General features: G+C 38.7%; 1 protein-coding gene across 1 annotated transcript in view; it reads right to left on the bottom strand.

The window, feature by feature from the left end:
- Lrpprc (leucine rich pentatricopeptide repeat containing) overlaps positions 1–24,545 on the bottom strand; it is an 85,257-nt gene that overhangs the window by 45,965 nt on the left and 14,747 nt on the right. Inside the window, exons 4-22 of the mRNA XM_031355256.1 lie at positions 23,588–23,709; positions 23,424–23,482; positions 22,209–22,295; positions 21,554–21,680; positions 21,167–21,311; positions 20,584–20,729; positions 20,244–20,349; positions 20,018–20,125; positions 17,412–17,530; positions 15,139–15,232; positions 12,471–12,537; positions 6,142–6,169; positions 4,221–4,278; positions 3,152–3,258; positions 2,861–2,938; positions 2,476–2,520; positions 2,069–2,173; positions 997–1,127; positions 297–382 (exon numbers count right to left, since the gene is read on the bottom strand). Of these exons, the coding sequence (XP_031211116.1) occupies positions 297–382; positions 997–1,127; positions 2,069–2,173; positions 2,476–2,520; positions 2,861–2,938; positions 3,152–3,258; positions 4,221–4,278; positions 6,142–6,169; positions 12,471–12,537; positions 15,139–15,232; positions 17,412–17,530; positions 20,018–20,125; positions 20,244–20,349; positions 20,584–20,729; positions 21,167–21,311; positions 21,554–21,680; positions 22,209–22,295; positions 23,424–23,482; positions 23,588–23,709 (1,818 nt within the window). The remainder of the gene's footprint in view (positions 1–296; positions 383–996; positions 1,128–2,068; positions 2,174–2,475; positions 2,521–2,860; positions 2,939–3,151; positions 3,259–4,220; positions 4,279–6,141; positions 6,170–12,470; positions 12,538–15,138; positions 15,233–17,411; positions 17,531–20,017; positions 20,126–20,243; positions 20,350–20,583; positions 20,730–21,166; positions 21,312–21,553; positions 21,681–22,208; positions 22,296–23,423; positions 23,483–23,587; positions 23,710–24,545) is intronic.

The raw sequence follows: 24,545 nt of genomic DNA, 5'->3' as shown, positions 1-24,545 counted from the left end.
GCAAACTGTGCCATAAGTCATGATCTTCAAACTCAATCCAAACAGCAATGCTAATAAAAACTAGCTGCAGAAATGCAAAAGGCATTGAGCTGTGCAAAAGTAAATGATAAGCTTGCCAAGCCATTAAAACTAATGGCCCACACTGCCCATGCAGACGCTGCTCAGATTCACATGCAAATTTGTATGCAAAGTGTTCAAGCATGTTGTAGAACATGATATACCATTAATATGAATTCATGTGTGATTCCAGTGGCAAGGACTGGCATCACATATTTCCTCTATGTTCGGGGGCTTACCTTGGAGTCTGCCATGCTTTCCCAAAACTTTTACAAGAGCTACGTATTTGGCAGTGTCAAGAACAGCAGAAGGATCTAAGCGGTCACTATAAAATAAGCCAGAGTTACGGGAGTCAATTAACTACAAAAAAACAACAGTAATGGTCAATTGATTACTTTCCAAAAGCTAGTCAAACAGTCTGATTTGTGATACCAGCCTTGACACATAACATGTTTGAAACCATGTATCAATTCAAAGTTAATTACAGTCATGAATGCAGAAGTAAAAATGCAGAACCACATACACTGCCTCACTGCACAGGAAAATACTGAAGACACGCTTTGACTTTACAGCTCTTTTCACATTCTAGCCTTCACTGTGAACAATCAAATACCTAAAATTACTTATTTCCATGTTAGAAATCTGTTAGTAAGGAAAGGAAAAGCTTCATGGGAGCAGCCAGGACTGTGTGTACAACACTGCGCAGCAAGGGAACGTGCTGCGGCTCACTGGAATGCTGCTGCCACACGCCTTGGCTTGGGAACTAGAATGTTCTACTAAACTGAAAAAGCCCTGCAGGAAGCATGACATCAGTAACTAACTAGCATGGAACTTTTTAAACAAACACTGAAAACAAAAGAATTTTAATATTCAATCCATACAATGCGCCAAGGGCACTTTACATATCTGCTGGTTTATTCCAGTTGCCAAGACACTTACACTTCTTGTTTCAAGTTCAACGCATCTTCTGCATTATCATGTCGACAGCACAAATTTATTAAAGCTGCATAGCCACCAATAACCATGTCTGATTCATATTTTGCTTTCACCTCAAGCGCCTTTTGCATATTCTATAATAAGAGGATTTAGTGAAAAAGAAAAAAAAAATAAGGTAAAATATCATGGTTTTTTGTTGTGTTGTTCAGAATTTTAAAAAAGTTAACAGTATTTAAAAAAAAAGATTTCATACTCTTATTTCTGTCCCTAAGGGTGTATGCCTGTGCGTGTGTGCAAGCCAGTTATATATATGCAGGGCTTAAAAAATTTCTTATTTGTAATTAAAAATTAGACTATTACAATATTTTCTAACTCTTCTCTAACAGTCTAATTTCCAGAGGTAGAAATACACAGAATTGAAAAGCTCCTCAGAATAGTTCTGCATACAAGCAATGTGACAAAACCTGCTTTGGAATATAACAGTGCCACATATCATCTCAAAGTTAGTCACAGTATATTTTTCCCCCTTAAAAAAAAAAAATCACAGGCATATGAACAATTATATTCAAGCAGAAACTTTAAGTGTGGTGATACAGCACAAACTGCAGATACACAAATACAAGGTGCAGCTGCAGGCCTGCTGGAGAAGGCAAGGGACTCTATCTCAGAAAGCTTTTTCCTAGCAGGAAAATGGAATTTCAATCCCCGCATTAACAAGCTCGTTATATTTGACTTGCAAATGACTACTGCGTGTATCAGTTGCTTGACAATCTGGATATGAGAGACCGGAGCCATGGCTTGAAAGGACATTTGGCATGTATGATAAACCTATCACGCTGTTGCTATCATTCACTTTGCAGATTATCATAAACAAACTACAGCGACCCGAAAACATGCCATTCAAGGTGTCGCTGAAATTAGTTAGCCTTTCATTTAATTGAACTGTTCTCAAGCATGACACATAATAATAAAGTGTAAAATTCATAAACATTATACTTGGTTTTACTTACTGGGGTCTACATAGACTATCTCACCCCCAAACCATGTGTGAAAAGGGAAGCCCTGTCAGTGTTACCTCCTCTGAGCAGAGCAGCAGGATGAGCTGCTTCAGGACAGCTCCTACAGGTTTCTTTTCAGCTTGGAGTTGCTCAAGTGTTGATTCCAAATCAGAAGAGGTAAACTGGGAAGTCAACATGGAAAGAACAAGTTTACTATGGAAAGAAAATACAGTCCTTGTCACTCAGCCCTGGAGCTGCCTTGGTTCTCTGTCATAAATGCTCCAAGGGATATTAACTATTAATCTCAGGTCTGCAGATGGGGAGAGTTCAAAACTCTCTCCTAGATCATATGCAAACATCCCAGATGTTCCCTGAGATGGTGAACAGTTTTGCCAGCTCAGAGATAGACAAGATAACTTGCAGGGACACTATTTGGAATTCTCATAACAAACAGTTTAAAAAAACAAAGTCAGACACTACTTACTTTTTGAGAATCTACCTTCTTTCTGTCAACCAGAACTATAATATCCTAAAATTGGGATTCAAATTAATGCAGAATTAGAAAAGATAGGGGGAAAAAACATTAGTGAATATTAAAGGCAAATTTTACAAGCCCCCATCTCATTTTAATACTGCCTTTCTAAATTTTCACAGGAATCCTATTCATATTGCATTAATCACTGTAATGTTTTAGATGTACCCTTTAATATGTAAATAGTTTCTACTAACAATCAATAAAAGCTTTATTTTTATGGTTGTTTTGGAACAGAAAAATTTTGACCCTTCAAGTTAAATTTAAGTAACATTTTAAAAAGTCTCTACATATAAATGAAGCAATTAATAAAGTTTGATGGATTACACTCACACACCTTAATCAATTCAGGAACATGGTAGTTATTCAGCAAATTACAAATGCCTTTGTAGATGTTTTCAGGAACTTTAACATTCTGTGAGAAGGAAAGGGAGGGGGTAAAGAAAACACTGAGTTTGAGACAACCAACCTGAAATTTGTCTAACAGAAATTCCATCAGACATAATTTGAGTCTCTAACTCTCTCGTGTCATTGAGAAGCGGTCTGGGTGTACTTAAAAGCAGCATGTGAAACCTAATAGATACATGTCAGGAAAGACAGGCAGTGTGTAGCAAAAATGAAATGGTACCATCTTCTTCAGCTGATGGAAGTATTGTCTCAAACGCTCCTCCTTGGCCTGTACCTCTGAGTCACTCATGCTGTCAATCAAGTTATAAAGAAAATAGCCAACAGCTTCTGTGGAAAAAAAAACAAGAGAAAGCATTCTACTAAAATTACCGAGACTGTCATGTTATCAAGATTAATTTATAAGAATTCACTTTGGTGTGCGATGTCACCCTGATGAGAGGCTCTTGTGGTGGCAGCAGTGATCACTGAAGCATAGCGACTGTGGTGTGGGAGCGCACCTCTAACTGCTGAGTGAAAGGAATATTAATTATGCTCAGACCGAGTGACAGCATCTCAGAACTGAATCTTACTTCCATCTACTCTCTCCACTGCTCTGTGACAGAAGTGTCCCTGCCCAGGCCTCACCCTCCCCTGTCCAAAGCACAGGTAGTGAGCATAAATGAATGTCTTCATACACTTCTATACTAAATTTTTGTGGACAATATTTTAAAAATTAGAAACGACTGATAAATACTGAGCATAGGAAATTAAAATAGTGTTAATGAGCAGACACAGTAATCCCATGGTGAGCTGCCTATTAGCCAATGAAAAACCAAGGTTAACAAAGATGTTTTGTAACAACAGTAATTTTCTTTCGCATTCAAGCATAAAATTCATAGGGCCATGTGTCAATGCCTACAAGAGGAGATTTGAACTTTCTTATAGAAAACTAGATAGTCCTGACTTCATTAGTTAAGTTTTACTTTTAAGTGAAAAATTGAAGCCCTTTCCCATTTTATGCATAAAGTTAACCACACATACAAAACCCTGGACGCACACAGACACAATGGTGTCTAACCCTGTCTTCACAGATGCTACCAGGGGCCCCACACTCTATCTTAAAAACATATTTAATACCATACACTTTAGAGCTCTCAAATGTACTTATCGATATAAATTATTATAACCAAATGCTTTAAAATTTCTACTTTCAAAATCAAGAGTATTTACTGCCATAATCCTTCTAGCCCATTGTTACACAGAAGAATGGATTTATGGATAAGTTACAATCATCTAGATAGAAACGCTACCCGTTGGTCCCGGAGGCTTTTGGCAATAACGTCCATCCTTGTACAACAATTCAGTTATCTGTTAAGACAGGAAATTCATGCATTGCAGCAAGAGAAACAACAAAAACAAAAAATACATGAGATTGAATTTTTGAAATAACAAAGCCTCTCCCAGTGAAATATTACTCTCTTTCACGGTAATCTCACCCCACCCTGACCCACCACACAGATCATTTGGTTTTAAAATAGTACACTTGTTTTCTAAAAGTAATATTTTATTTATTTTTTTATTTTTTTAATTTTTTTTGGTTTATTGACACAGGATTTCTCTGTATAGCCCTGGCTGTCCTGGAACTCACTCTGTAGACCAGGTTGGCCTCGAACTCAAAAATCCACCTGCCTCTGCCTCCCAAGTGCTAGGATTAAAGGCATGTGCCACCACCCAGCTCTAAAAGTAATTAAAAAAAAAAACTGAAGAAAAACTGCAGTATTATGAAACATCACAAAGAAAGGCTCTAATGTGATGCTTAAATTTGAATTTGGACACTCAAAACTAATTCTCATGACCAGAAACTCTATTATAGGATAGTAAAGCATTGTTTCTCATTACAGTACTCAGAGTCTACTCAAAACGAATCAATTGTGCTCCTTTTGGATAAAATATTAGGAAAATAATAAGTAAAATGTGCTAGACCAAAAAACAATATGCACTTTGTGTTTCTCAGTAACATTTTTCATTCACTTAAATTTTCAACGTAAAAATATCCTACACACTTTACCATTAAAATTAATATACACCTCTGACACCGACTTGTAACCATAAATAGTGTTTGACCCTACATTTAAACCCTCGGGCTGAAGATAGAGCAGAAACATAGAGTAGTGGTCTAAAATGGTAAGGGTTGGGAGTCTGGGTGCTTTATGTGCAGTCCATAGCTAAGCCTATCCTGGTATATATTATTAGTGTTAATAAAAGCCAAACTTCAGTTACTTCTACTATCACGAAAGGTAAACTTCACCTAATACAATCCAAAGGGTAGGTAATATGAGAAAGAGAAGCAGGCTTCTATGAGCTGTCTATTAAGCAATACACACAAAGAGAACTACACTAGTAAATTCTGCAGAGACTGTAGCTACACACAGGATGTGAGACAACTATAGTATTTAGTAACAATTTTCAACAGATCCATTTAGTGAATACACCAATAAATGTCTCCTTAATCAATGAACTGTTATTCTATATAACCCAACTATATACTAAAATTAAGTATCAACTCTGAAAGGCAGCTGTAGGAATGTTAGGTAGAGAACTGGATGAAATTATACTTAAAAAAAAAAAATTACTTGGGTCTGATTTGCTTAGCATGTGTAAGTCCCTGGTTCAACTTTGACACCAAACATACAAAACTTAACAAACTTAAACTGGGAAGGTTAGCTAGTAGTGTTCATTCAGATCTTGACGTCAAATTTTTTCATGTAATCATTAACTGTTCTGGCACTAAAACCAGTTGACTTCTTTCAAAGGTAGCAAGCAGTATTGGGTTGGTGTACATATTATTTACATACAGAAATATAAACAAACAGAGATATACATGAATATATCAAGAAAACTGGGCTAGAGGTGAACTCAGTGAAACAGTGCTCACTGAGGAAATGCAAGGACCCATCCCAGCACCACCAAAAAATTATAAAACCTGCGAGATCAAATGTTACCACAATAATTCTAGCATTTTTGTCTTGAAAGATGAAAACCTTAGTAAGACTTTAAGAATAAGTCAAAGACTAATTGAGTAACATTCTTCCTGCTGTTTTAAAACTACCAATATCAAGATTCTTAATCCATTAGCTTGTAATAATACATCAGAAATGTGTGAGGCTATTAAACTTGGTTTTGATGGCTTTCCACATATCACACTGTGTTTGCAGTATTAGGAATACATACCTTGCTCCAAAGATCTATATTCATCGACCTGCAGAGGGCAGCAAAGGATTAAAAATAAGCCCAGAGGTTCAAAAAACAATAAGTATATGATATAATCTATTAAAAAAAAATCAATGCCTTTAATAAGTAAATAAATAACAAATCGAACTATTCAAGAAAAGGAACTAATTTTTCAAAATAAACTTTGGTTTAGATGGGGACCACTAAAATGCCACCTACATCTATGTGTTGGGGTCTAGGTCTGAAAGAGTAGGCTCACCTGCATGGGCCCCAAGGATCTAAGTCACTTGACATACCTGAGTGGTCAAGCCTACCATCATCAATCACTCCCGGGTGCTAATGGGTAACTATGTCCTTGGATGCAACTCCCTAAAAAAGCAATCTAGCACAGGACCACACAACCTGAAGTTCAACAGGGAACCACTGTGAGGTACCTTCTGTAAAAAACTGCTAGTATCATAAAAGATAAAGTTATTCCAAATTAAAGAAAACGGCAACTAATATTCATCCCTGAATAGGACTTTGTACGAAAAGAGAATAAAATATGAAAAAGGACATATACTTTAAAACAGAATCATAAACTATATGTTAGCTAAAAATAGCTCAGGAATGCTTAACTTCCTAAATTTGTTAACTGAGGTTACACGAAAGAATATCCTTGTCTTTTTGGATTACATACTGAAGTGTGGAAGCTCAAATAATTGGGAATCCTCCCGCGCCCCCTCACACACCCACACAATATAACAGCATAGAGGCAGTACAAATGATGAGACAAGATACTATACTCTAGAGGATATAATATATATGGATTCTTTTGTATTGTTAAGCCTGAAATCAATTCAATGAAACAAAGAAAAATCTTAGACTTAAATATGGCCTGTTTAAATGATACACCATTTTAAAATCAGGACCACAAATGAATGTGGGCTTCCCAGGACTGCTGAGCATACAGCTAGACCTTGTCCTAAGGCTCAGCTGTACATATTCAGCTTCTGTGGTAATTTTACAATATTAAGAATGCCCTCAAAAAGAAAAGAAAAGCCGAGAGGTGGTGGCTCACGCCTTTAATCCCAGCACTTGGGAAGCAGAGGCAGGAGGATTTCTGAGTTTGAGGCCAGTCTGGTCTACAGAGTGAGTTCCAGGACATCCAGGGCTACAGAGAAACCCTGTCGGGGGGCGGGGGTGGGGGGAGAATGCCTGCTTCTCAGCTGAAGAGATGGCTCAGCAGTTAAGAGCACTGACTGCTCTTCCAAAGGTCCTGAGTTCAATTCCCAGCAGCCACATGTTGGCTTACAACCATCTATAACAAGATCTGATACCCTCTTCGGGTGTGTCTGACAGCTATAGTGTACTCATATACATTAAATAAATAAATAAACCTTAAAAAAAGAAAAAGAAAAAAAAAAACCCTGCAACCATTTGAACCCAGATAGCATGGCTATGAACCTTGGCATTTGCCATCTAATAAATTAACAAATAATCCTTGCTTCTGTTTTACCACAAAGAAAATAAATTTCTTAGAAGGCGGAACTTGTAAAGGACGGGTTTTTTTTTCTATACTACCCTTACTTTCAGTGTGTTTTACTTAAGAATGGGTTTGTTTTGTTCTGAAGAACAGGACTGGAGAAACACACTGGCATTATTTCTGCTGTGGACTGTCTACAGGTTTTAAGCAAGCTTTTTCTAGCGTGATAATGGAATATGGAAGGACAATTTGTAAGAAAACATTAACATTTTGACTGTGTTATGGAGTTAAAGATCAGAGATGTCTGGGTGACAAGGACTGTGCTACTGATAGCTTTCCACCAGCTAGCAAAACTAGAAAGGCAGCCAGAGCAGACAGACTTACAAAACCAAGGCAGTGATCTGGGTTTATTTCCCCATTACTTCTTCTGCTTAAGCCTTTGGCGCATTTCCTATACCAACTAGGAATTAGGGGCAAACATCTCATCCCATCTCTCAGTTCTGGTGAAGTCAGGACATCAGCAAAGGCATCTCACCCACCATTTACAAAGAGGAGTTGAACATCTGGCATTAATTTGATGACTCCAGTAAGGCTAACAATGTCTTATACAGTTTAGGTTTAAAAACCTGATCTTTCTTTTCAACACATGGCTGGTGGCCCTCCCAAACACCATCCAAGTTCAGATTGCTGTGAGTAAGTCAGAAAATCCATCCTGACCGAGGAGCTCCTATGTGCGAAAGCCAGGCCTGCCACCAGTTCTCCAGCATCTCTCCAGTGTGCTGCTGACTCCAGCACAGAAACTGCCTCCCACAATGGCTCAGGACTTTGGAGGGCTTGCAATCACATGTCAAGGTACCCCTCCTCTCTTTTTCACTTACACTTTTTGTTTTACTATTGGTATGAGGAAAGAAAAGTCCTACTCTTTCTAAACACAACTACATCCTACATTTGACTGAGAACTCCAATTGTGATTTATTTACACGTCTGAAGACAGGGCCCCATGTAGCCTGAAGCACAGATCATTTTGTTCCATCTGCTTCATGTGGTGCTAGGGACCCAAGCTATGAAAACATGCATGCTAGGCAAACAATCTACGAACTGAACTATGTCCTGAGGCCTCAAAATATTTTTTGTGTAGCTTCATTTTTTTAGAAAATTTTAAGTAGAAAATCTCATTATATAAAGATGCTTTAAACTTAAATGACTGATACTTAAGTGGTTTTGCCTATGTGTGTTGTTAAACAATATATAAAATGGAAAACCATGTATAGAGGCACATCCAAATAATAAATGTTCTTTGGTTTTTGTCTTTAAGTTTCAGAAGGTCTCACTGCCAGGCTACTTGCAGCAGGCATGGCCAGGACTGGTAGTACTCAACAATCATTTCCTGAGGTTCTTTCCACTACTCTCAAAAGAGATCAGAAAATAATGTTTTTCAAAATTATGAGATGGGCCTGGGAATGTATCTCAGGTGGCAGCACATAAAGCAGAAGGGGTTGTGATCCCAGCCCCCGAGATAGGAGGAGGATCACAAGTTCAATGCCACCCTCAGCTACACAGAAAGGTCTGCAAGGGCTTCAGAAGATGGAGGCACAAATCCGTTAAGAGATACAAGTCAGCAAGTAAAGGCTGCTCATTGCACAAGCCCAGGATGCACATCTGATAGATATCAAGGTGAAGGGGAAAAATCAATGCCTCTGAATTCTACATGCACTGTCCCCTACCCAACAATAATAATATACTGAAAAAAGAAGTGTGTTAGTTAGACTTCTAACAACTTGACACAAGACAGAGTCATCTAAGAAGAAAACCCAATTGAGAAATGGCATCAGACTGGCTTATGAACAAATGGTGGCCTTTTCTTTTCTTTTTTAAACTTCACTATTTTTTTTAATTTTATTTATTCATTTAATCTATATGAACAGTACACTGTACCTACCTGTCTTCAGACATACTAGAGAAGGGCATCAGATCCCATTACAGGTTTTAAGTCGCCATGTGGTTTCTGGGAATTGAACTCAGAACTTCTGGAAGAGTAGTCAGTGCTCTTAACTGCTGAGCCATCTCTCCAGCCCAAAACCTTGTGGTTCTTTTTTGTTGTTGTTGTCTGTTTTTTGATCTTTTTGTTATTTTTTTTTCCAGTGCTGAGGACCAAACCCAGGGCCTTGAGCTTGCTAGGCAAGCACTCTACCACTGAGCTAAGCCTCTCAACCCCTTTTTCTTTCTTTCTTTCTTTTTTTTTTTTTTTTTTTTTTTGGTGATTGATAGGGAAGGACCCAACTCAGTCCTGAGCAAGTATCCTAGAGAGGCATAAGATAGGAGCCTGAGCAAGTCAGTGAGTAGCAATCTCTACCACCCCTACTTCAGTTCCTGCCCTTCACCATGGAGTGAAATAAACTCATCCCTTCCTAAGTTGTTTTTATAACAGCAATAGAAACTTAATACAGAACAAGAAGAAGAAAGAGAAAAACCTTACAGTCAAACAGACTAGGAACAACTGCCCAGTTAGACTCTGGACTTGCTATAACTATTAAAGTCTTAAGAAAATGTTCATCCATATTTCCCATGGGTCTATCAAAAGTAACTTAGACATCTAGTTACAATGATCTGTGATCTTCTAAATTTCTGATTAACTTACTTTTGGGAATAAGTCACTTCTGATAAGGTTTTTATGTTAAGGGCAGGGGTTTCATACAGACTCCACTGGCAACAGCATGGCCGACCCATACATGAGCCAATATTACATCATGCTATTTTGTCCTAGTCACTAAGACAATTCTAAATTTGCTCACATAGAACACGACTCTCAAAGTACACAAAACAGGTGGCTTGACTACTATACAGAATGTTCTGAGAGATTTTAAAATATATTGCTATTTATTATGACAATACATTAAAGACTGGACTATATTAATGCTGACATAAAGGACTGCAATTACCCTCGTGTAGTTTTAAATTTTTGTTAAGTTTTGGGGTGAAGTAGAAGTAGTGACCCTAAAGTTATAAATGTTTTCTGACCACATCTATATTCTTATGGATAATGTTGTTACTTCAACTTAAAATTATATCTCCAACAACCCACTGATAGAAAAGACCATGACTTAAACTTAATCTGCAGGATCAAGCAGCTGGCATCTTCAGGGCCAAGAAGCCGTACGACTTCTGTCAGCTCTCTGCCCCAGGCAGGTAGCAGGATGCACCATTTAAGATTTTTGCTCCCACCATATTGGCTTAGCTTTATGATGCAAGTATTCCACAAGTCTAGAAATTTTGAAAAATGCCATTCAAACTGACTAAAAAATACTGACATCAAAAGACATAGTGATGACCTGAAGTATAAGTGAAAACGGTTTTTGTCATTCATCAAGAATGTGAACATTCTTTATAATTCATTACCAACACAATAAATGTTATTTCTTAAACCTGGTTCTACTGCAGTCCTTCCTCCTCGGTTATACTCTCTGCTCTAAGCTCTAGTATCACTGTGTAAGCATGTGTATATGTGTGGCACAGCTCACATGCAGAGGCAGAAAGATGATTCTGTGTGCGCTATTGTTAGTTCCAGGGACTGAGCTTGGGGCACTGGGCTTCCCAGTGTTTTCACCCACTGAGCCATTTCAAAAAGTGTGTATGTGTGGTGTGTATGTACTTGTCTGTGCAAGAGCAGACCAGCGTGTATGCTCACGTGGAGGCCTGAAGCCTCTGCAGGAATCTTTTTCTTTTCCAGCGTATTTTTTGAGATAGGTTCTCTCACTGAACCCAGTGCTCATTAATTAGGCTAGGCAGGCTGGCCACTGGGCTTTAGGTATTTTTCTGTCTCACCTCCCAGCACTGGGAGTACAGTGGCTGCCATCACACACAGCTTTACACATAACTGTAAGTCTAGGGAAAAACTGGGTTCTCCTCCCATGTGGGATCTAGAAACTGAGTTCAGGTATCAGGCTTGGCAGCAACGACTCTGAACATAAACTATGTGAAGCAGATGACAACATATTTCAAGTACCTTAGGGGTAAAACTGATATTATGAAGAACATATGCTGCCATGGCTAGTGGTGTTATATCTACAAGTTAGAGTAGTTCAGCAAAAAGAAACCAATGTTTAGCTACGCATTCAGCAGGAATCAGAATGGCAGAGTTAGAAACTTGTGAAACCATAGAATAGGGGGTAATAATTCACTCTTCTTTGATTTTTCTGAGACCATTTAAAAAGTAACAAAATTGGAGGGTACTAAGATATGGCTTGAGTTTCTTCCTAAGGGCCATTCCACACAATGGAAGCTTGGCTCTCACTATGGCCTGAGGTAAGATGTAATGGAGGTCTTTCATTACTGGGCAATTGTCCTGGGAAGGGATTTATAGTAGTGTTCCTGAGCTTTTCACTACAAGTTGTTACAAGAGTGAGCCCAAGCCCTGAGTTGCTTTCTGGCTTCTTCTGACTTGTTCTCATCACGATGTGAGGTGGCATCCTCACTAGGCCGAATCAATACCAGCACACGCTTTTGAGCTTCTCAACAAAAGCTCTCTTTGTAAGGTTTGCCTGCTCTGTATTGCAATGTAGCAACAGCAACAAAGGGGCACACAAGGGAAAGTTCATTAATTGTCCTCCAATGTGCAAGAGTAAATTAGTAGCACGTACAGAATAAAGCCATTAAAACTGAATGCTCAAAGAGTAATGTGAATGTGCATGTAAACAGTTTTCTTCTGTGCATCTTAGGGAAGGTAATGGAAAGACTGCACAAACCCACTCAGCCCAAGTCTTCCAAGGGTAAGAGCTTGTCTCAAAGGCAGTTTCCATCATTAGCAGATCACAAGCACAAGGGAAATGAGTCCAAAGACAGAGAATATTTAGGCTGATGCTCTTACCTCCTAAAGCCTAGAATTAGGCTGCCTCTCAAAGAACTAAGCGAGAAAGGCAATGTATTCGATTCCACTGTAAAAGAAAAACAACTGTCAAAACATCTCAGGCCAAACAAACAAAATGACCCACATTGAACTACAAATGATGTGGTAAACTGGTTCACCTACCTTTTCACTTCCAACTGGGAAACATTACTTAAAAAATAAAATGTCTCACATAAAGTTACTTAATGAGGCAATACACACGTGTAACAAAACATCCTTTAAAGCCTTGTTTTCATAAAGTAGCAAAAATTCATAATTATTCCTTAATATAAATAGTAATAAATTGCCCTGCTACATAACTAAAAGTGTATTTACTAGACACGGGCACTGTAAGGAAATTAGCAAGGTGACTTTCTTCCTTCCCAAAGACAAAACAAAGTTATTTTCCAAAGGTTGTGATGGGGTCCAGTGAACCTTCAGTTTTTCATCCATTTTCCACCGTGACCACTGTCTGCATCCATCCTAGAGCAGCATTTAACCACAAGAAGGCAGGCAGGCCCTCACTTCTGCTGCATCACAGCCTCTACTGCGTGCACATGCTTTCGCGTTCTGCTGCTCTCTGGCGCGTGTTCTCTCTGTCTCTCTCTCAGTCTCCTTGCTCTACTACTCATGCATATTTAACAGTCTACAACTGCAATGTTCCAATGTTGATCAGTAAGCTTCATTTTTCATGTAAACCTTGCCATAAATACTTTGCCATAAAAAGGGGGGGGGATTTTTACATGAGGGTGGCTGTGGGCATTTCCTGAACTTGGTTTTTGCTTGCAGCAGTATTAGAATGGTATGGTCTAATTAACTGAATCCTTACACTATATGTAGCATGGCTGTTGAGTGATGGAATGAGTGAGCTAAGAGAAATCCATAATAGAGTCAAGTCCTGAACATGATACAAAGCATATAAAGAGTAAAAACGGCTGTGGAAAGACAAGAATTTTTTTTTTTTTTTTTTTTTTTTTAAGGTTTATTTATTATTATATCTACACTGTAGCTGTCTTCAGACGTACCAGAAGAGGGCATCAGATCTCATTACAGGAGGTTGTGAGCCACCATGTGGTTGCTGGGATTTGAACTCAGGACCTCTGGAAGAGCAGTCGGTGCCCTCGCCTGCTGAGCAATCTCACCAGCCCCCGAAAGACAAGAATTTTTAATTTTAACTCAAATTTATACATAGAATTTTACTGCCACATAAGAAGTGTTTTAAACCAAGTATAAAACCCTTGAACAAGGAGCTTATGTTTTCCATTAATCTCACTGTGTTTAGATATTTTGTTGAAATATCTAAAAATTGTTTACAATGACCAAATTTGAAACGGACACAACACATGCCTCTTAGCAACTTTGAGTTTTGACATGCTTGCAAATGAAAGACTATGTCGTATACAAATCTGATCAAGAGAAAACATCTATTCTTCCCCAGAATGATATTCCCATGCATATCTAAGAGCTGCCAAAGACAGACACCAGCAGTTACAGCTCTTCAAAGACCTATGAGTCTAAGGGTAGACTGATAAGAATAAGCTTAGGAAATCTTTGGTCTTAACTATCTGGCATCTTTCCTTTTAAAATGTAATCTTACAAAAATACTTTGGGGCTGGAGAGATGGCTCTGCTCTTCCAGAGGACTTGGGGTTCAATTCCCAGCAACCACATGGTGGCTCACAACCATCTGTAATGGGATCTGATGCCCTCTTTTGGTGTGTCTGAAGATAGCTACAGTGTACTCATATATGTAAAATAAATAAATCTTTAAAAGAAAAAGAGGAAAGAAAGAAAGAAATAAAGAGAGAAAGAAAGAAAGAAAGAAAGAAAGAAAGGAAGGAAAGAAAAGGAAAGAAAAAAGGAAAAGAAACACCCAAGCAAGCTGGGCGGCTGCTGATGAGCAGCATCACATCAAGAGACTGAGGGCGAACTCGCTACTTGTAGTGAGTGTGAAGATGAAGTGAGAGGAACATCCAGTAGGAGGGAAGAGCCCTAGGGTGTGCTGCCCCTCACAGCTCACATTTCTTTGCTAAGGCCATTCTAAATATACAACAATCAAAGTTTAAGAAGATCAAAATTGCTCTGTGCCAGGTGGAGGTAAACCTTTTAATCCTGGCATTCAGGAGGCAGGAGATAGGCAACTCTGTTGAGTTCAAGACCAACTAAACTAACAAAAACCTTTCCCCACAATCTGAATGCCTGACAAATGTCATGAACATGTTAAAAAAACAAAGACTTTAAGAAACATTTATTTACTCAAAATAAAATATAAGATATGCAGAAAAAGACAGAGTTAGAATCACGTTGTCTCTGGCTGCTGCTTCCCTCGCTGCCTTTCTGTCAACGGAACTGACTTTACGTAAAGAGCGACTGATCCTTTTCAATGTTCAGCGATCATTAGCTGTGCTTTTTGTTACCTAGACACAGCCAAATGGGAAACAGCTTCCAATCACTTACCAGATGTCTCACCGGATTTCCATAATCCATCTTCAAGCTCCTTCCAACCTTAAAACTAATTCCAAAGTAGCCACAAGCTCACGCCATGAACTGGCTTCTCAGTACGACCTTAGTGAAACCTGAAACTGTTCTTGCTTGAACTGTCATGTATATGCTGAAATCAACACCAAGTCTGTCGTATGTGGAATACTTACAAAATGACAAAATGTTCTGTAAATTCCCATTTATTGCTTCATGTCTCACTTCAGCTTGAGCAAATGTAGTACTTTCAGGTAGACAATTGTTTTCCTGGGGATAAAACATACATCAATGATAATACACTTCAATAATTATAATAGCTAACAATGTTTTGGTATGTTACTTCAGTTTCCTACATTTCATATATCTTTATCACTATACACCAAGATAATCTATTATCTTGTTAAAAAATAATCTTCTAGGTGGGTGTGGTGGCACACACCTCTAATCCTCTTACTCAGGAGGCAGAAGCAGACAGATCTCCAGGCCAGCCTGGTCTACAGAGCAAGTTCAAGGACTGCTGGGCCTAACACAGAAAAATTCTGTCTCGAAAAAACACGCACACAAAAGCCCAACCCACAAGGCCTTCTTAAAGCATACACGGCTGAGTCACGGAGCCTTGGGCAAACAGGAACTCCATGCTAGGGTGCCTGCTCCTGAAGAAGCAGTAGCGGCATGGGTGGCCTGCTTAAACTTCACTCAAGACAGCAATGCTCGCATTTACAAGGCCAGCACAAAACAATATGGGAGCTTAAAAAAAATACACCCTGATGGTTTAAGGCACAGAATAAAAATAAATTATGGCATATCTATAAAATAAAATGCCACACAGGAATTGAAATGACTTGAAGAACTACATATTACTATAGGAAGACAGCAAATAAACGTAAGAGGATGAATAACAGCCACTTTTCCAAGGAGATTTCCTTTTTTTTTAAAGATTTATTTATTTATTACATATCGGATCCCATTACAGATGGTTGTGAAAATGAAAACAAAAAGGTAATTAAAATAATAATACATAACAAGGAAAACAAAAGGTAATTAAAATAATAATAATAATAATAATAATAATAATAATAATAATAGCAATCAAAGCTCAGGCAAGTTTACAATTTAGGTCTAATTTTTCCCTAAAAGGTTGACAGTTCTGAGACAACAAGAGTAACTGTGAGAAAGCACTGGACCCCTCCGGCTGTATTTCTGCCAAGAATAAATTATGCAGAAAGTCATTGTTTACAAATAGTTGCTAACTATAGAGTGCTTACAGCATGAGGTCAATATCCTCTTTGGAGACCCATAGAAGAGAACTGGGACAGGGCTCACTTGTCAGAATCACAGCATAAAAACTCAACATGACAACATGGCTACTGTGCCAGCACACGGGAGCTGATGCCAGAAGGTCACAGTTAACAAGTGCCACCTGAGGCCCATCCTCCCCAGAAAGGGAGTGAAGAAGGTAAAGACCCCCAAGATACAACTCCCAATTCTAACTATCAAGTTGTTTCAAGGAAAGAAAGGAACATTCTGACAAAAATCAAGACTGTAAGGAACTATCTGCTCTATAGCTCTTTCTGGCACAATCTGTATTACAAATCTGGGCCTCAGACCCGCTTTTCCTAACTGTATATATAGCACTTCACTTCGAAAACTAGAAAAGGCAATTTTTGTATTTTTTTCTATTTAATGTATATGAGTATTTGTCAGCATTCATGTCTATGTACCATGAGTGCCTAATGCCAGTGGAAGCCCCAAAAAAGTGTCAGATCTCCTAGTACTGGAGTTAGACAGGCATGAGCTACCACTTGGGAATCAAATCTGGATCCTCGTAGAGTGGTTAGCACTCCTACTACTAAGCCACCTCTCAGAGGTCTTCAAATGACACTCATCCACACCACCACTACCCTGGAGGAGAAAAGCAATGTTTTAAAATCCTGCAAAGATTGTGTTTCAAATGCAGGATAATAAACATGCTGCTAATGTATTTAGGGAAATTAATGACAACAGTTTCCAGGATAAGAATGAACAGTGAGTCTTTCTAATGTTTTGTCCAATTTTTTTTTTTTTTTGGTTTTCCGAGACAGGGTTTCTTTTGTATAGCCCTGGCTATCCTGGAACTCACTCTACAGACCAGGCTGGCCTCAAAATCAGAAATCCGCCTGCCTCTTGCCTCCGACGTGCACCACCTGGATTAAAGGCGTGCGCCAGCACCACCCGGCTCTAATGTCTTGTCTATTAGCACACAATCATATCAACACAGAAGAAAGATGCTCTTTGGTCTTGTGATGTTATGTTGCACTGTTGCATATACTGACTGATGTATTTATAAAGCCTTAAAACTGTACAAGACTGTTTTCAGCTCTCCACTCAATGGTGCTGTCCTGATAATGAAACATTAGGAAGAGTGAGACGTTTTTCAATTAGCCATGAAAAGCATACTTGTACCCACCTGCAAAGCAGCCCGAACTGACTGTGTATCATCAAAACATGGAAACACATAATTTATATATGTTTCCTGATCAGGATCCACTCCCATTTCATTCATTATTTTGAGGATATCTATTATTCCTATGAGATAAAACATAGCAAGGCAGAGATAAAGAACTTGGAATTCAGGGAAGTTACAAGGTTTAGTCTGTCTATCTCTGAATCAGTGAGAAAATTTCCTCAGTACTTTGTCTAATCCATACCCTAGAGAAACAGACATGATTTACCTGTACCACTCCCACCCTCTAAGACCTGTCTATATCATGGCATCTCTATGATCAATCAAATATGTCCACTTTATTTGAAGACAAAATTCTTTTTAAAAATAGGGCACCTCTACTACAATTTCCACACCTTGATTCAACTGGCATTTTACTCTCCGGGCTGCCCCTCCATACAACTTCCCACCATAGTCTTTGGTGTTGAGAAAGGGTCTCCCTATGTAGCTCTGGCTCACTGGAACACACTATAGACCAACCAGGCTGGCTCCAATCCACTTGCCCCAACCTCCAGACTACTGGGATTAAAAGCGTACATCATATGCCTGGCCCAGTGTTTCATATTCTTATTTTTATACTTTCTAATTATATCAAAGGACATTTGGGTCCTAATTCTGAGCTTTTCCTCTTATTTATGTTTGACTGCTGAAAATATATTATATTGTAAGTAGTGACTTTTCTATTTGTACCACAGAAAAGCAAGAAAAACTCAAAAGAATCTTTTGGAGGCTGGTGATGGTGAAATTCCTCCCTCAAATTCAACAGGAATGCGATCATCCCGTTCCTGAAGACTCCAGTGAAGGCTCAGTTCTGCCTGATCTGTCTCGAGAGCTCTTCTCACTTAGTAAGTACCCTGAACAGCTGCTGTCCATCTTTCCACCAGTTTAGGCTGGATGCTGACTGGACAAAGCAGGCTCATTTGGCCAGTGAGAATATCTGATTTCTGCCTCCCATGTAGTGATAGAAACTACAGAATGTATGTTTATACAGCCCCGGCTGTTACTTCTATCTAGGATGCACTTCCCTATCTTCACGACCTCCAGCAGAGGAGGTTTAAAGCGAGCAGATGTTTTTTAAAAGTTGAGGGACAATGGACACTTTCCTGTACTACTGAGTCAGTACCTCTAACAAAGCATAGGCTTCTGTGTTTTTCCAAGTAAAACTTGGATTGACTTAAAAATCTTGTTCCTGAGAAGACATTTTTAATACAAAATCTTGTTCTAGTTTCCAAAAGACAACTAGGAATGTAAATAAAACAATGTGACAGTAACTGAGCAGTGTTGGCAGACAGGCACAAGTATTCTGAATGCAGACACACTGACAGGCAGCTACAGTCAAGTCTCTGAACCCCTTTGGCTCTCAGTTCCTTTGATAATATCATGTGAGCTTTTGAAAGTATCCTCAAAACCTCAATTCTGAGATCTGAAGGAAAGATAGATGTAAGATAAGCCCATCTTCCACAAGTTCAGCACACTCTAGCTAGAAACAGCTGCGTCCTTTTATGTTTACTAACTGTTAATAACGCCGCAGTACCCAACTCAACTGCAGTCATTACAATATGGTGCAATCAGGAAACTTACTTGGTACACAGACACACAGACATTTCAAAAGTATTCTCCTACTTGTGTAAAGGTAAATAGTACTAATGTGCCCAAGAGTTTGATGGAAAGCTGTAAACTTTCTGTGATAAGAGATACTAAAGGTTGCCTCCTGCTTCTTCAGCATTGGAGGCACACAAAGAGTTAATCAACTCACATATTGTTTTCACAAAGACTTTTCTAAAAAGGATTTAGAGACTTTTATAACCAGAAACAATTAGGGAATACTTGTTTCACTATTTCCTCTAACCCAGAAGACGACTATATATTTAAAATAAAATTGCCACATGAAAGTCTGCTAAAAGCACTTTTTTGTTGTTTGTGCGCTGTTTGTCACCCAGTGTCACACTAACAACTCTGCATCTCATTCCACAGCACATTACACTGTGAGATAAAATGAAAAAAGACCATTTTTGTTTCCCCAAGGGGGAGGTACTTCTGTTAAAAGCCTCTTTTATGAGACTATTCTTTCTGATTACCAGTAATGCAAACCAAAGAATTAGATACTGTGCTCTAAAATTTAATATTTGTTCCATTTTATTCATATCCTATAGACATCCCATGTGTACAGGGAAAAGTACGCTAAATGCCTAAATGTACTTAAGAAGCTAAAAGACTGAACATTTCCGCCTTCAATCAGCAGGCTGTCAGGTCACAAGTACCACTTTACAATAAATACAAGTTTCTGTACCTTTCCTGCTGCAGTGGCCCACAAAGGAAATGAACACACTCTCTGCTTTATGAACTCTATTCTATGTAACTTTACTACAGCTAGAGAAACTGTTTACAACTACACTTACAGCTCGAAAATTTAAGACATGAACTATAAAATGAAATGAAGGTTGAAAAAAATTCACTTCAGTCTGATTTAACAGTTCCAATGTCTCGAGAGATCACATTCTCAGAAGTGTGCTTTCAAAGAATTCAAACAGACTCTGACTAGTTATGACCCCATAAAAGGCAAACCTCACCTTGAACATTTTTTGTTTTCTGATGCCCAGCAAGCAAAGGCCAGAAATAGTGAATTCGGATAGGAAACCCTTCTTCTCTCAAAGTCTCCATCACTGCTTTTGCCAAAGCTGAAAAAAAAAAAAAAAAAAAAAAAAAAAAAAAAAAAAAAAAAAAATCCAAGAACATGTCACCAGGCTAGCTCAGAGACGTTTCTTGATGTTGGTCTTCGCTAGAAGAACACAGTACCTGTCTTATTGGCTTGAAGAGCACAGTGCAGTGTGAACTGTAGTGATGAGCTGTGCACCTTGGCGTCCCTCAGCCTCCGACAGTACTCTATCAGCTTCTCAGGGGGCTGTGGAAAACGACACTGAATCAACCAATGGGCAGAGCCTGACCACCTGACTTTCTGCAACAGTCAACCCCTTTGGTAATGAAATCTGAATTTCTCCTTTCTATCCAGAAATCTTCACCATTAAAAACAGTTTTATGTTGTTTATGATCATTCTAATCTCATGAATTTTCTTCTGTTTTAAAGAGTCTCACTTCAGGGCTAACCACAGTATACAAAGTGGAAACAGGCAAATACCGTATCCATAGTCACACAGTGCCGCAAAAAGAAACTGCCAAAACTATTGGAGCTCTCGTCCTTTGACGGGGGTAATGCCAATAAAACCTGGAACGCAGTGTCTTCTAACTTCTCAGTGACTAAAAGCAAAATGAGGTTCATTGCATCTGCAAAGACAACAAAGACATCTGTTGTAATTAAACTGAGTGATGTTTAAATTGTAATTAACACTAAAGAAAAAACTGGGCCAGCAACATGGCTCAGCAGAGAAAGACACTTGCTGCCAAGTTCTACGACATGAGTTCCATCCCCAGGAAAGATCTGACTCCCAGGGAAGATCAGAGTTGCCCTCTCTGACCTCTACAAATGGCCTGTGGTATATGCACACATAAGCACACAACTAAACAAAAAAATGTTTAAATTTTTTAAAGAAAAAACTTATGCAGTGCAAAGCCCACACAAAGATCTATGACTCTGAGAGTAAAAGTGCTCTTGATCTCACCACCCGGGCACTCACTGGTCACCTCCCACAGTCCTCGCTGTTAGGGAAGAAACAGGATTCCAAGTGCTAACAGAGGGCTTGTAGATAAACATTCTTAAATACCTGGAATAGTTCCTCGTTCATAGGTAGTCTTCTCCAGAATTTCTGAGACATACTGAGGATATCCAGCCCTACTAAAGCTAACAATAATTTGCAAGAAGTCACGGTCCATGAGGTAATGGTCCGACTTTTCCACTTTCTCCAGAATCTAAAGATGGTTGTAGCAATCAGAATGAAAAAGTAGAAGTATTAATGCTAAACAAACAAGACTCAACTGCCCAATCCAATAGTAACTTTTGCATATCAACATTCAACTAAGTTTTCTTGGAACACTTCTCTTTACAAAGAGAAATCTTTAAAACAGACACAAGCTATGTTTTTTGCTTCACATAAAAGCAACACATGTTCATTTAACGACTTCAATATTGACTTGGAGAGCATAAACCGTACCTGCTTAACCCGGTCAATGTCACCCTTCTCAGCATGTGCACTCAGCAAGGCCAGATACGTGTCTGGCCCAGGCTCAATGCCAGCCTGTTTCATCACTGTGAGAATATTTTCTGCATTCTCCATATCCCTGTAAATTATTCCAAAGAAAACATAATATTACTGAATACAATCACTCAGTCTAAAATATGAGGCCTAACCTTATTAGATAAATCCTTTTAAATACGTGGAACTATACCCCAAATGGACAAATACTCATAAAACTGGTTCCATATTTCTAGAACACTAGACATCACCGTAAGCATCTGAAATAACCTCGCCCCTTTATGTAAGATTATATACGCACTAAGAACCCCTCTTATACTAGGAATACAAGGACATAGCTTTAACTAACAACAGAGTAGACTACTCACTTGAGAAAAATAAAAATACTTCTTAGATCAGTAAACTTTATTATTTAATTACCTCAGATCAAGCCAAATTTTTAACACTGAATAATTGTAAACTCTGTGTGTCAAATTTCAGGGGAAGTCATAAAAATATCAGTATGTTCCACCTCACATCAGTATTTGGAATATGAGTAAACATGTTCTGTGAATTCTCTACAGTAACCTAGGACTTAAACCTGCTGACAACCAAAGCCCGGGTGGGAAGTTACCCAGCTCTCGCATGCCCTGTGACGAGAGCACTGAACACAGCCTCTGTGATCGGAAGGTCCTTCATTTTCATAAATCCAAGGATCTTGCTGCAATAGAGAAGGGACATTTATCAGAGACCTACTATGACTTGTGTATGAACTAGGCCTTAAGTTATTTTTGTTTAGCATAACAACATGTCCTTGTTAAACAAAAAAACAAAACAATCAGAAAATAACAAAGGGAAAGATACTCTCCTCAGGAAATTTTCCTTGAAGTTATCAATAATTTGAATACTCTTGTTAAAGCTCCTAGGTAAACCAGGAGTGTGGCCCAGTGATGAGACACTGTCTAGCACATGCCAGAGACCTTGGGTTCAATCCCTAGTGTGGGGGCAGGAAGGAGCATCAATACAGATTGTATATTTCAACCTACACCTTATTTATTAAGCTTTAATTTAAAATGGCAATGAATTTTATATAAGTAGAGAAATACTGCAACTAATTTCACCTGAGTCAGTGGACAAAAAAAATAAAAATAAAAAGCATAAAAAAAAAATAAAAATTCCTACTTTTATAAATGAACACTTTAAAGGGCTGATGAAAGTTCCCTTAGGACGTAGGTTTTTAAAAAGTAAATCCAGCTGGGCAGTGGTGGCACACACCTTTAATCCCAGCACTTGGGAGGCAGAACCAGGCAGATTTCTGAGTTCGAGGCCAGCCTAGCCTACAAAGTGAGTTCCAGGACAGCCAAAGAGAAACCCTGTCTCGAAACAAAACAAAACAAAACAAAAAATACAGCTTTGTATTTTAACAATTTATGCTTCTGTTCTGACCAATCTGATAGCAACTTTTACTTTTTTCCCTTTTATTCAATAATATCATTTTACTTAAATCATTTTACTAAATTCACTACATTAAAATACTTCTGAAATAATTACCTTTATAAGGAACAATTTTTTAAAAAAAAAAGTAGATACATCTTAGGATTATACAATTTATCAATCTACTTGTATAAACCTACATTTTTAGATGATGAGATAGTCTATTGGGAAAAGGAGCTTATGGCCAAGCCACACAACTGAACCCAGAATCCACATGATAGCCAGCTAGAGCAGACTCCTGCAAGCTGTGCTCTTGATTTCCACGTTCATGCACACACATATATACACACACATAAACACAAAAATATAAAAGAAAATGAAACCAAAAAGCAGCCTGTGTTTATAGAATACATACCTGGCACCTTCAATGTCCCCAACATTACAGTAGGCAGCTATCAGCCTCTGGTATGTTACCTGCAATGAAATGGGCTGCTTAACATTTTCATGCATAAACATGTTTTCCTGAAAAATAACACAAGTGGATGTGGTTGCTCAGGACCCACAATAGCAGCTACCTACTCGATTTGGTTGAATGCTTGCTCCCTCCATCTTTGCCAGGAAATCAGTAGGTGAAAACTTGTATTCATTTTGAAGATACACTTTAAGTAAAGCATTATAATGACTGACATTATACACGGTACCTATAAAAGAAATTTAAATCAAATGTTTAGAAGAGCATTTAACATGCTATCTGTAGTATCAGTGAGTTCTGCAGGCACTAATGGGTGCTTGTGAAACACAGCGCTGCCTTCATATGAGAACTCACTAACGATATGGAACAGAGGCAGCCTGGAGGGATGGCTCAGCAGTTAAGAGCACGAGTTTGATTCCCAGCAACCACATGGTGGCTCACAACCATCTGTACTGGAATCTGATGCCTTCTTCTGGCATGCAAGCATGCATGCAGATACAGCACATTCAATATACACTGAATGTATGAATGAATGAATGAATGGCAGAAGCATTCCTACAAAGCAGTCCTTACCATGCTACAGATGAACTGTGACTACAAGCCTTTTATAAAGAAGGACTGTTGGCATTTCTCTTAATATTTACCAGGTCAGTTAAAGCCTTGGCCTCAAAGACCTGTCCCTCCTTCATTGTGACACCATTTTCAGCCTACTAGCACTATTTGGCCATATTCTAACATCCTTGTCTTCTTCCTGTGTGGATACTGCCTACGGTGACATCTGTTAGGACAACCATGCAGCCAACTCTACCCACAAATGACACTGTGGCCATCCCATCAGTCTAAGAGTGGTGTCCAGTTTTTTGGCAGTGCAGTATGCCTCTGACCTACAAATGTCTTCAGTTACATTCACAGCTATCTTGGGATGTGTGTGACCTTATAGGCGGGCACCATTACGGGGAGTCCAATCTCTTCAGTACTGTAACATTTTTTAGTAGGGAGTTACAGGGAGCAATGTGTTAGTTAGATCTATAACATGATTCTGTAGACCAGGCTGGCCTCGAACTC

Source organism: Mastomys coucha, unplaced genomic scaffold (assembly GCF_008632895.1).
Source record: "Mastomys coucha isolate ucsf_1 unplaced genomic scaffold, UCSF_Mcou_1 pScaffold6, whole genome shotgun sequence".
NCBI classification, from domain to species: Eukaryota; Metazoa; Chordata; class Mammalia; order Rodentia; family Muridae; genus Mastomys; species Mastomys coucha.
Note: the sequence above shows the minus strand (reverse complement) of the source record. Positions and strands in the feature narration are given on the sequence as shown.